Source organism: Mirounga angustirostris, unplaced genomic scaffold (genome assembly GCF_029215605.1).
Source record: "Mirounga angustirostris isolate CCGP_5_RB_7025 unplaced genomic scaffold, mMirAng1.0.hap1 SCAF_4, whole genome shotgun sequence".
NCBI lineage: Eukaryota > Metazoa > Chordata > Mammalia > Carnivora > Phocidae > Mirounga > Mirounga angustirostris.
The window spans coordinates 20547581-20560902 of NW_026991712.1; the positions used below are offsets into that span (position 1 = coordinate 20547581).

Genomic DNA, 13322 nt, shown 5'->3' on the forward strand with positions numbered 1-13322 from the left:
TTTCCCCAGGTCAAGGGGCTTCTGTGGGATTTCCTGTGTTCTATAAAGAAGAGAAGTTTGGAAAAAATTATTGTGTTTGGTCTGCCACCTCCCCACGGCCTGAAAATAGTCAGTGTTGATCCCTGTACCATAAACAAACAATAAAAACCAAATAAACCGCCCCCTACACACAAACAACACTGTTTCTTAGCATGTGATTTCTGTAATTAGTGTGAAGAACTAATTCCATGTTCCCTTGAAGATCTAGAATACAAGACAGAGCACCCAGTTGGAGCTGTCCTCCCAAGAAGGACCCTCACTCACGAAATTTTCTCTCCTGCTGTACTGGACCTCTTCCTGACATTATGTATAGAAACTTCTGAAACCCTGCCTGTTCCCTGAGGTTTTTCCCAATCAACCTGAAAAGAGGTGGTCCTTTAATTTTCTTGACATCACTTATAAGAGTCAAGACTGGACCATATGATGTTCTGGAAGAAATATCAGTCTTAAAATTCTAGGAATTGCAGGCTCCATGAGGACAGGGTGTATGTCTCACTTACCAGCATATTCCTGGTGCATTCCTGGTAGGCATTCAGTGCCTAGCTGCTGCAAGAATGAATGAATGAATGAATGATCAGGATGACAGTTGATGTAATCATGCAGTCTTCACACATCACCAACTCTTTCACTATACATCAAGTCCTAAATATAGCTACAGCAACCTCCCCATTTAAATATTGTTAGTCTCCCACCCTCCATGTTTCCAATCTCTTAGACTTGCTGATTTTTTTTTTTTACAACACTTACCTTCTAACATGCAATTTATCTGTAATATTTATTCTCTTACCCACCACCCAAGTGTATTGTATACTCCGCCAGAGCAGGGTTTCTTAACTATTTTACTTACTGCTGCATTCTAATTGCCCAGCACAGAGCTTGGCACATATTAAGGGCTCAATAGCTATTTGTGAAGCGAATAAACGAACGGATAGTTATTGGGTACGGATTCCACGCATTGGAGTCACTGCAGGGGGATTTTTTAAAATCCCAAATCCCAGCTGCACACCTGTGGAATCAGAATGGGTAGAGGTCTGAATCCCAGGAGTCCGCGTTTTTATCAGGGAGTCTAGGAGATTCTGGCGTAGATTCTGGATTCTGAGAACCACGAATTCATACAGCTCATTAGTCCTGTCATCTATGAGCCTGGGTTTACTTAATACGATGTGTGTTACCACCCCCATCTTGGTCTTTGAGATTAAGCTACTAGACGCAAGAATTAGGGCTTCTGAACTTCTTTCTGTGGTGCAGCCCTGTAGGCAGGAAGGTAACGAGGCTTCAGGTAGTAAAGGACTTTTTTAGTCGAACGATGCTTTTGCACAGAAGAGCCACCCTATCTCCATACTAACGTGTTCACCGTTTCCGTCTCTCCTAGTTCCTGGACATCTCCATTAAATGGACCACCCAGGAAACCCTTCCTCCAAAGTACCTTCATTATGACCCAGAGACCTCTCGTCAGCTGATGTGTGACAAATGTCCTCCCGGAACCTCCCTAAAACAGCACTGCACAGCAAGGCGGAAGACCGTGTGCGCCCCTTGTCCCAGCCACTACTACACAGACCGATGGCACACCAGCGACGAGTGTCTGTACTGCACCCCGGTGTGCAAGGAGCTCCAGCACGTCAAGCAGGAGTGCAACCGCACCCACAACCGGGTGTGCGAGTGTGAGGCAGGGCGCTACCTGGAGCTTGAGTTCTGCCTGAAGCACAGGAGCTGTCCCCCTGGGTTTGGAGTGCTCCACGCTGGTACGCATCGCCTCTCGACACGCGGCAAAATTAATGAGATCGTAGAGTCAGGTAGTACTGAAAGTTTAAGGGAACGCTTTTGGCCTGATGATATTGTAGGATAGCAAATTGCAAAGGTAATAGAACCTGCTAGGTACGTCCTATGGGGCTGGCTTGCTGCCAAAGGACCATTTCTCAGAGGAATACTTTGCCACTCGGGGGCAATTTAGTGACAAATCTCCAGTGTGGCAAAAGGCTCTTTAATGAGATGCGTGATGGAGTACTCTTTTTTAAAGGGACACACTCGGAGTCCACTGGGTAAATAGCTGATACCTCTGTGCTTCCCTTCAGCATGGACAGCTTCAGACTGCAGTGCTTTTTGACAAACATCAGAAATGATCATTGATACCAAGAGAGTAATTAGGCTGATATTAATGAGGCTCTGGAGTGCTAACAATGAGCAGTTATAATTAGTTATGTAAAAAATGAGAATGGTTAGGGGAAATGCATTTCATTATTAAAAACGAAGCTAGTTCTTCCCTTGGCAGGGGTGTCGAGTGTCTTTGAGGATAAAGCCCGGCAGCATCTCTTAAAATGAGCTTATTCTTTATCTTAGACAAAACAGATCCTCAAGCCAAGAGTCAGTACTTGTCTACAAACAAAGTACTTTTCTCTTCTTGCATTTTGAACAGCATAGGTTAGGGCCAGTGTGCACGTGCACTGAATCTTTTAAAGCTGCAACCCACATTTTTTCCTACCACATTGACGAAGCTTCAGTGTAGGCTGTATCCTCTTGTGGCTTGGGAAAATTAAGAATATTCGCTTACTTTACTTTTTTTTTTTTCCACTTTTCTGGAGGAAGTAGTAATCAGTATAGATTCTGAAGCAGAGTTTCTCACCCACAGTGCTACTGACATTTAGGGCTGGATAATTCTTTTTGTGGGCAGCTGTCCGGTGCATTGTAGAATGTTTGGCAGCATCCCTAGTCTCTAGCCACTAGAGGCCATCAGCACTCCTCCCTGAGTTATGACGACCAAAAATATCTCCAGACATTGTCAGTTGTCCCCTGGATGCCAAAATCCCCCCTGGTTGAGAACCACTGGCTTAGAGGACGCTCATTACTTGTAATTATTTTAACGTTCAGAAGTTGTGATACACAGAGCCTAAATTATTCGATGGCAAATATTTTAAGTTTAAAGGCATATGAAGGAAACATTCAAAAGTTGAAATCTGTTTCGTTTCCTAAGTTGTGAATCGCTTAAGAATAATTACAGGAGGTGCAAATTGCATGAGTGTCCCTTAAAATGTCTCTAGCATGAGTATTTGAGGGAGAAATGGGTGACACTTCCTAGCGTTTATTGGATGATGCTTTGGGATTCAAAACCTAAACCAAATTGTAGGGGGCATCAAACTCACCCAACAAAACCAAATCCGTTTAATTCAATTCAGTTCAGTTGTGTATGCAGAAAAATTAATTAAGCAGGGACTCTACAGCTTGGAAACTAGAAAAATTTGGAAAATAATGGAAATGGCAAGGAATTTTATCACATCAGCGTGAAAATTTGTTTAGGGAATGAAGCAAGCAGGCAGCCAGAAGACAAAGAGACACATTTTATTTTGCGCTACCACAGTGGGGCTTACTTACTTACCTCTCCCTCCCTAAAAACCCACAGGGCAGAGTTCCTCATGGAAAATAAGAGGTTTCCAGTCCAAAGAGAACGAAGGACTATGCAGTGTTATTCCACAAAGTATTAACCATTCCTTGCTGCTGTCGTTTTGAAGTCAGATTGTCTCCTTTCTCTGTTTTACCTACTCCCATCTGTCTGTGTGTCCTGTCATTCCGATGTCCTTCCGTACGGCTGGCATGGTGACATCCTCAACGGGAGAGCAGAGCTCCTCTCCTCATTATAGTATCTCCCATTTTGCCTGTCAGGTTATACCGTTTACATTTCCATGGATATTAATAAAGCAAAGTCTTTTATTTAGATAGGTAAATCTTTTTTTACAAAAAGTTCTAACAACGATAAAAGAGGGAAAGGCTCAGAAAGGTCATTGTTGAAAGCCTCCCAAATGTTTCAGAAACTTTACCTTCCATTATTCTTGGATTCTGTTTGTTAAAGAACTTTACAAGCTCCATTACCTGAAAGAATGTCTTGTATCGTTGACCTTCTCATCCAGATGCATGGCGCAACCCAAGCCTTCAGCATGTATCTGAAGAATGATAAGATTCTTCTTCGTGCAGTGACAGAATACTATGGAGTCAAATACCTCTGCTTATGATATTGTAGGAACTGGTGTGCATTTGGATCCCATTGAAGGAGAGAGGTGTAGTAAGAAAGTATTAAACAAAACAAAACAAAAAAATTAGAACTCTATGTAAAGTTTTTCCTAACACGATGTCACTGCAATGCTGGAAATGGCATGGGAAAGATTCAGACCGTGGTTAGCCCCTTCCTCTTTTTTTTTTTTTTTTTGCCAGCCCTTTGTCATTTTTACTGATCAATGCATCATCCATCCCTTTAGAAGAAGCAGGAGCTGAAACTAGAACCAAACCGTTTTGCTCTTTCTTTCTTTCTTCTGGTCTTGATACAATGAGGTGGGGAGTTTGAATTTTTAATAAATGAAGTTTATTAACTTTCTGTAGCTTTCATTTGTCCCTTTGTATTTGTTATCTCGCCTGAGCCAGAATTGGCCTGAAAAACTATATTTGAATATTGAAGTCTGCATCTGTTCAACTAGCTTACACTAGATGGAGGTATTTTCATATGCAAATACACTGTAATGTGTAATTTGGCTATGCATGACAGAGTCAAGGGTTGGAGGGTATTTATCTTTAGTTGTTGGCTGGTTCAAGTTCTTCTAACCAGCGAGTTCTCCAAACTTATCAAGTATCTTTCCACCATGAAATAAAATGCCCTTGCAGTCACCCTTCCCTGAAATTTTAACGACTGTGCTCTTTTAAAACTCAATAGTTTAAGCAAACGGTTTATCATCTCCCATTTACTGTGTAGCTTAACTGCAGGCTTACGCTTTTGAGTCAGTGACCAACTTTATTGCCACCTTCAAAAGTTTATTATAATGTTGTAAATTTTTACTTCTCAAGGTTAGCATTACTTATGAGTTGCTTCACAATGCGGATTCAGGAAAGACAGGACTTCAGGAGGCACCGATTGGAATTTAACAACCCAGCGTTCAGTGGGTACTGATTTCAAAGAATGCTATTACGGCAGACACACAGCAGTTATTTTCATGATTTTCCAGAAAGAGATGTGTGACGAATCTGGCTGAAAACGAGGCCTCACCGATGCTTGGGCACAGGCAGGACAAGTGAACACCCTTGCTCTTTCCTTTCCTCTCATTTCGTGTTTTGTAGGTCACAGCACAACACACTTGTGTTTGTATTACAGGGAAGGGAGACTGCTGAGGGGCTCCTGGCTGTAGAGGTTTCCGTCTCTGTCTAATGAAGTGAAAAATGCTTGAAGTTTTGTGCAACATGATAGTAGCAGTAAAAACCAAGTGGAAAGTCTTTCCAAAACGGTCTTAAGAGGAACTGTCTGCTGTGAAAGTATTTGAGCAGAAAGTGCTAAATTGCTTGGTATTTTCTGTAGGAACCCCAGAGCGAAACACAGTTTGCAAAAGATGTCCAGATGGGTTCTTCTCGAATGAGACGTCATCTAAAGCACCCTGTAGAAAACACACAAACTGCAGTGCATTTGGTCTCCTTCTAACTCAGAAAGGAAATGAAACTCATGACAATGTATGTTCTGGAAACAGTGAATCGACTCAAAAATGTGGAATAGGTAATTATATTTCAAAATGTCAGCCTTGGTACCACCTCTGAATTGAATGCAAGATCCTCTGGCTACCTTCTCAGAGAACCATATTTTTCCATTCTTGAATGTTAACCAGCTACGACTGTTCTCTGTCTCACTAAGACCACAAGTCACAATCTCTCCAGAGGTCTCACCTTGTCATGATCGTGCTCCCAAACTTGACTTTCTCCCTTTTACACTGGAATCAAATCTTACCCATGGGGAAAGGGGTTGTGTAAAGATTATGTCTAAGGCCAAATTATCAGTCCGAATTGTAGAGTTTTTGGTAAATCATGCATTTTCATTACTTTTAAGAATAAAAACTGGAAAAAAAAAAAAGAATAAAAACTGGCAACCAAGAAGCATCGTGACATAAACTGGTAACAAATCAGACAGTGCAAACCTGGCTTTGTTACCTGTGGTGTTATGCCTCGACTGCACAGAGGTGATCAGTTCCTCTGATTGTCCTAAACTCTGTATTCAGGAAGGGTCACTAGCTCCAAGCTCATTATGTGACTGCATCCCATAGTGGTGTCATTCCTACTACTAGACTAATCTCAGACCTTCTATCAAGGATGCATCACGCCAAAGATGACCTGCCTTTTATCATATAACCAGCTTGACTCCCCCCCAAGCATCTTTTCGTATGACATAGAAGAATATGAAACATAGGAATGTGGGCTGAGATATTTAAGACTCACACCCAGTTCCAACATGTTTTCACCCTGTAATCCGAATCTTTGACAAGTCATTTAGCCTTTCTGCTTTCCTAGTCAAACAATGGGATGAGGGAAGGAGTGATAAGAGGAGCGACTTCTAACTTTAACACTCTCTTTATTTAATTCATTTTTAGTTTTATTTTTATCATTCATTGAGCACTTACTATGTGCCAGGTACTTCTGCTATATGAGCTTTAATCTTTACAAAAACACTGTGAAGTTTGCTCAGGTTCAATATAGGTGGTGAAGTGGCAGTCAGAATTCAAAGCCAGGTCTGATGAATCTGAAGACAAACTCTTAATCTATCCAGACACTCAGGCCATTGTACCTCTTTTCTAAATGGCATATTTTTTTGTGTTGATTATTTTCCCACTTAATGTATGCTTATACATCCATCTCCGTCCTTGTTCTCAAAGGTAAACTATGTGTTTATGTGTGTGCAGAAAACAGTCTACTACTCTAGGTTACTTTTCATGCTCCTCTAAAGACAGTAATTATATTTGTTTTGACATTGATCTTGAAGTAACCTGTGGATGCTAGCTAACCCTTTAACGGGATATTTAATATTTACATTCAAATATGTGAATGTGTATATCGAGACACAGAATTTTTTGCTGCAATTTATTTATAGCAATGTTTTCATTAGACATTTGTTAAATTCTCTCCCCTAAATGCCCTAAAAGAACATTAGAAAGGACATAAGCCCAGTTGGGTTGACAATCTGCCACTAAGACCAGCCAACAGAGGGTTGATTTTATCCGAACTTCACATTTTAACACATTCGATTTTTAAAAACCCCGATTGTGTTGGCTTATTTATTTATTGCCCACTAGACTTCCAAGAATCCAGTTGCTAAGTAAATCTTCTTGGTTTTCCCACCTTTAGACGTCACCCTGTGTGAGGAGGCATTCTTCAGGTTTGCTGTTCCTACAAAGTTCACCCCTAATTGGCTCAGTGTCCTGGTCGATAATTTGCCGGGCACCAGAGTAAACGCAGAGAGCGTAGAGAGGATAAAACGGCGACACAGCCCACAAGAGCAAACTTTCCAGCTCCTGAAGTTATGGAAGCATCAAAACAAAGATCAAGATATGTTCAAGAAGATCTTCCAAGGTATGATAACCTGAAATAAACAAATCAAGCAGAAATCACACCTATTTATCATAAACAAGAAGACTATGTACCTGTTCAGTTGTGTGGACAATGTTTCCCTTTGGGAATTACTATTGGACTAAAATGTTTTCACCAAGCAATGTTATAGAAGATATCCCTAGAGCGGTCGTGCAAGGCTTTATTCTCACCTCCTCCACACCCCGACTGCTTTTTAAAGTATATGGAACATTCTAAAACAAGAGACAGTCCATTTCAATACAGGACTAGACCTCAGGAATTCCACCTCTAGATCCCTTAGCAGTTTTATTAGCATCCCCTCTGGCCTACCTAGATGTTCTTTAAACACTTTGGATCTTATCTTGCATTTCCACCAAGAAGCTCTGTTGTATTTATTTGTATTTATTTGGTAATTCTGTCCAGAGGGCCTCCAAGCATCTTACAGATGTCCTCTCATTAATCCTAACAGCATAGCCTATTTTTAAAATTACCATTTTAATAGCATATGTTGTGAGGATTAATGAGATGAGGTCTGTAAAGTGTTTGAGCTTCTTAGAGAAAAGGGCTAGTTAAAACCAAGTACTCTCATGTTTTAGACTTTTATAAAAAAAGTCTCCTTTAGAAACTGTGTGTGTGTATGTGTGTGTGTGTGTTATGATGGGAAAGAATCCAAGGGGAAAAGGAAGTTTCATGCAGTGTGGACTGTAAGCTTTAGGGTATACAGTGGAAAGAGTTCTGACTTCAGTTAGCATTGGGAGCACCTGCCAGAAAGGAGGAGGAAGATTTTCATAATGCAGACAAAGTGAGAAACCCATCTGCTCTTTACCTGTAGTTAGATGACCAAAGAGTCCTATACTTCCTCAAACATCTGAAACTGAGGCCTGTTATGTTAGGAGACTTAAGATTTTTGACTTTCACTTGTGCAGAGTAAAGTTTTCTTCTGTTTTTGGCAAATAAAATGTATTCTTTGAAAGTATAATTAGCCCTGAAGCAGGAAGAAAAAGGGGGTGGGGGAAGAGATGGGATAAGAGAATCAGGGACTGTTAGAATTGGAAGGGGCCAAATTCTCTATTTTATAAATAAGCACATTTCAGTCCAAAAAGATGAACTGACTTGCCTTAGGGCTCACAGACAGCAAATGACTCGTGTCATTAATGGAAATGTTAGATACTCCCTCTTATGTTTATGTCCCAGCTCATTACTGAAATATTCTCTAGGTCATATGAATCCTACCATTCTTTGTCCTCATTCTATTGAGTTTTTCAGATCTCCTCCTCCTCCATAGTAATCCTCTGGTGCTATTTATTAAAGACCATTTATCACACCCAACTCTTCAAATGAGGTATATATCACATAACCACTAATGAAAGTTTATATTACAAAATGGCTAAGTCAAATACTTTATTCCTATTTTTCTGAAATGTTATCGTTTTAATTTTTCCAGTTTTTCTTAGAAAACTGAGGGTGATGTGTCTATAGTTTTCTACTGTTCATTTCCAAAATCAGGGCTTTTCACAAAGCTCTGCTGGTTGCCTAGAATACATAAAGCACATTACCCTTTATAACACGAAATAATATTCAACTCAGTTCTCACAAATAACTAGCATCACTTAGCCCTCCCCTCCGCCATAAAAGGAAGGGGAAGGTTATCCTTAAAATAAATTTATGAAATTCTGGGAGAAGCTCCTTCTGCCTCATGGTCGTTTTGTGGTGGCGGCTTTAGAATATACATTATGTGACCGTCTCTCCGGGCTTTTGCTTGATGCAGATATCGACCTGTGTGAAAACAGCATACAGCGGCACATTGGACACACAAACCTCACCTTCGAGCAGCTCCGGACCTTGATGGAAAGCTTGCCGGGGAAGAAAGTCACAACAGAAGACATTGAGAAGACGTTGAAGGCATGCAAATCAAGTGAGCAGATTCTGAAGCTGCTCAGCCTGTGGAGAATAAAAAATGGCGACCAAGACACCCTGAAGGGCTTAATGCATGCGCTGAAGCACTTGAAAACATACCACTTCCCCAAAACTGTCACTCAGAGCCTGAGGAAGACCATCAGGTTCCTTCACAGCTTCACCATGTACAGATTATATCAGAAGCTATTTTTAGAAATGATAGGGAGCCAGGTCCAATCAGTAAAAATAAGCTGCTTATAACCGGAAATGGTCACTGGGCTATTTCCTCACAATGGACCAGATCCAATGAATGAGTAAACTGTTTCTCAGGCACTTGAGGGGGGTACAGTGATTTCTTTCTCATCTCCAAGGACTAGATTTGGCCACAGGGCACAAAAAGAAAGAATGGTGTGGAGAAAGAACTAACATCTCCCCCAAAAGTTCAATAAACCCCAAATAGTTTATCCAACTGATAGATCTGGTCCCATATCTACTGACTATATTTTCCCTTATTTACTGCTCACAGTAATTCAACTGGAAATAAGAAACTAGATCCATTGTGCCTTACTAAATATGGGAATGTCTAACTTAAATAGCTTTGAGATTTCAGCTGTGCTAGAGGCTTTTATTAGAAAGCCATATTTTTTTTCTGTAAAAGTTACTAATATATCTATAACACTATTACAGTATTTCTATTTATATTCATTCAGATATAAGGTTTGTACATATTATCATCCTAAAGGGAAATTGTGTAAGACAATTTTAGAAAGAAAAATATATATTCTGTTTATTATAATGACAAATGAGAGATAAAATATATTTTTTAATGGAAAGTTTATAGCATTTCTTAATAGGTACTGCCATTCTTCCTGTGTGGAGTGTTTTTGTAATGTACTTTTACCTGTATAAGCTGTAATATCATTTTATAGAAAATGCATTATTTAGTCAATTATTTAATGTTGGAAAGTGTATGAAATATAAATTATCTGAATATTAGATGCTCTGAGAAATTGAATGTACTTTATTTAAAAGATTTTATGTTTTTACTATCTAAACAACATCATTAAAGTTTTCAAATTATTTTTCATTGCTTTTCCTCTTGGTTTTATTTGAATCGGGCGTTAATGGGTCTGAGGTTTCACATTTTTTCCTGTTCTTTTATCATCAGGACCACCTGAGAATTGTTAAAAATGCAGATTCCTGGACCAATTTATTGAGAAACTGAGGAGGAGGGCAGAAACCTGCATTCTTAATAAATTCCAAAGTAACTCTTACTACATTGAAATTGGAGAATTTCTGAAGTCAAGCTTAGTATACAGGCGGTGCAAACCACTTACAACTGCACGGCTAGCATCGAGAGACCAAACTAGTTTTATTTTGGTTGCAAGTAATGGAAACTGGCACTACTTAGTTTAAGAAAATAATTGGAAGGGTGGGGTATTGGGTTGAATGATGGTGCTCTCCCAAAATATCTTAGCCTGTGAATGTTACCTTATTTAGAAAAAGGGTTTTGTAGATGTAATTAAGGATCTTGAGATGAGGAAATCATCTTGGTGGGCCCTAAATCCAACGGCAAGTGTCTTTATAAGAGACACACAAAGGGGAAAGACAGAGAAGATGTGCAGACAGAGGTAGAGATGGGAGTGATGAAGCCTTAAGCCAAGGAACCCAGGGAAGACAGGGAACAAATTCTCCCCCAGAGCTTCTGCAGGTAGTATAAAGCACTGCTGACAACTTCACCTTGGACTTCTGGCCTCCAGAGCTATGACAGAATTAGTAGCTTTATTAATGTTTATTAGTGAAAGAGTTAATGTTTCCAGCCACTCAGCGTGTGGTAATTTGCCACAACAACTATAGAAAACGAATACAGGTTGTATCCGAGCCTCAGAAATAACAGACTGAAAATAACTGTGGGCCCCTTGGGGGCAGAATTTCCTACACTTTGTCCTCAGTCTTTCATTCCTGTATCTTTCAGTTCAAAATTTCACATTCCTGGGATAGAGACTCTGGTTGTCCTAGATTGGGACTGGTGTAAAGACTTGGCTAGTGCGGGTCTGTCTTTTTCACTTGCGATTCCCAAGAAGGGGATATCACTGTGAACAGGGTCTATTCCATCCCATCATTGTGTAGGCTACAAAGGTAAGACTATGACTTGGAGTACAACATTGGTGCTGATCAACCCTACCTTTGTGAAATCACATCCAGTTATGGACACTTTGACAGAAGGGCAGATCTAGGTAAATACCACACAAACTCATAAATCTGGGGGAATAAAAAGCAGAGGTGAAGTCAAGAGGCTCAAACCCAGAGACTCAGAATCCCAACATGGCAATACTTGAAGTGAAAAAAATTGTGGGAATTAAGTGCTGAGGGTATAAGCTGCAGAACAGGAGTTAACATTAGGAGCCCTCACTCCCCCTTCAGAGGCTCTAGTTCTTCCACCAAAGTTCCTATTTACAGAAAATGAAATGGTCTCCTCGCACCAACTAGGCTTGAGAAACATCTGAAAGTTAATGGCATCAAGTATAAATCACTGAAATGCCAATTTCATTGGCTTCCCTGGTTGCTACTCTGCGTTCACTCTACCTCAACCTTCTCCTCCAAGGGAAATAGGGTATGTGACTTCACGTCCATTTCTCTTTTTCTTAAAACTTACAATTTTAAAACAGCTTTAGATTTACAGAATCACTAAAAAGATAGTATAAAGTATCCCTAGTGAGCTATTTTGTAAAATGTGACTCAATTTCAGTCTTTCTGATGTTTTTTCATGAATAGACTGATGTTAAGGATCTGGGGGAAGAATATCATGTAGGTAATGGCCCTTCTCACATCATATCAGGGGCCAGTGCTATCAGCATGACTAATTACTGTTGATACTAACCTTTGTAACTGAGTTAATTTCTATATAAGATGTGAGATACACACTGAAGCCCCCCCGGCCCTCTTTTCTTATGGTCCTCCAGTTGTTCCAACATGATTTCTTTTTTTTTCTTAAAGATTTTACTTATTTGAGAGAGAGAGAGAGAGCATATGAGAGGGGGGAGGGTCAGAGGGAGAAGCAGACTCCACGCTGAGCAGGGAGCCCGATGCGGGACTTGATCCCGTGACTCCAGGATCATGACCTGAGCTGAAGGCAGTTGCTTAACCAACTGAGCCACCCAGGTGCCCCCCAACATGATTTCTTGAAAAGACTAGCATTTCTCCATTTAATTGCCCTTGCATCTTTATTAAAAATCAGTTGATTATATTTGTGTGGGTCTATTTCTGGATTCTCTATTCTGTTCCATTTATCTGTAAATCTGTCCTTCCACCAATACCACACTCTCTTAATTATTTGCACTTTATAGTAAAGCTGAAAATTATTTCTGATGATTACTCTGTCACGTGGCAGTATACTGGCTTTTTCTTGCCTTTTTGTATGTCTCATAATTTTTTTTTGTTAAAAGCCAAATGCGTTGAGTAGGTCAGGAGACAGGTAAATGGTTTATATACCTGGATATGGTCATGCCTGTCCTTCTGCTAGAACTGTAATGGAAGGCTTTACATTAATTCAGTTAGCAATTCACTAATTCAATCTTTCTTTTCTTTCTTTCTCTTTCTTCTTTCTTTCTTTCTTTTCTTTCTTTCTTCTTTCTTTCTCTTCCTTCCTTCCTTCCTTCCTTCCTTCCTTCCTTCCTTCCTTCCTTCCTTCCTTCCTTCCTTCCTCCCTCCCTTCCTTCCTTCCTTTCTTTCTTTCCCCTCCCCTCCCCTCCTCCCCTCCTCTCCTCTCCTCCCTTCCCATCCCTTCCCTTCCCTTCCCTTCCCTTCCCTTCCCTTCCCTTCCCTTCTCTTCTCTTTTCTCTTCTCTCTTCCTTACTTTTCTTTTTGCAATGGTTATACTCAGTGCATCAGAGATTTCAAACTCCTAGAGATAGCTTGTTTTCAGGGTGGTGGATGTGTATCAGAGCAATGCCTGTTTGAGTTTTAGATCTTCCCCTTGAGCTGCTTCTCAAAAAGCTTCTGTCTACACATTCTTATTCCTTTCCCAT

The 13322-nt window shown here is 40.3% G+C and overlaps 1 protein-coding gene and 1 long non-coding RNA gene across 4 annotated transcripts in view; one reads left to right on the forward strand and one right to left on the reverse strand.

The window, feature by feature from the left end:
- Positions 1-10374, forward strand: part of TNFRSF11B (TNF receptor superfamily member 11b) — a 28660-nt gene extending 18286 nt beyond the window's left edge. Inside the window, exons 2-5 of the mRNA XM_045896001.3 lie at positions 1412-1781; positions 5369-5560; positions 7177-7401; positions 9167-10374. Of these exons, the coding sequence (XP_045751957.1) occupies positions 1412-1781; positions 5369-5560; positions 7177-7401; positions 9167-9555 (1176 nt within the window). The 3' untranslated portion in view covers positions 9556-10374. The remainder of the gene's footprint in view (positions 1-1411; positions 1782-5368; positions 5561-7176; positions 7402-9166) is intronic.
- The window catches only part of LOC123858778 (uncharacterized), a 251306-nt gene continuing 245255 nt past the window's right edge, over positions 7272-13322 (reverse strand). For 2 of the 3 annotated variants that reach the window (XR_008507636.2, XR_010410538.1), the window contains 2 exons: positions 9222-9339; positions 7272-7411 (listed from right to left, as the gene is read on the reverse strand). This is a non-coding gene — a long non-coding RNA (uncharacterized LOC123858778). Of the gene's footprint in view, positions 7412-8005; positions 8384-9221; positions 9340-13322 lie in introns of those variants that run through there. The other variant, XR_010410539.1, reaches the window with a different exon arrangement.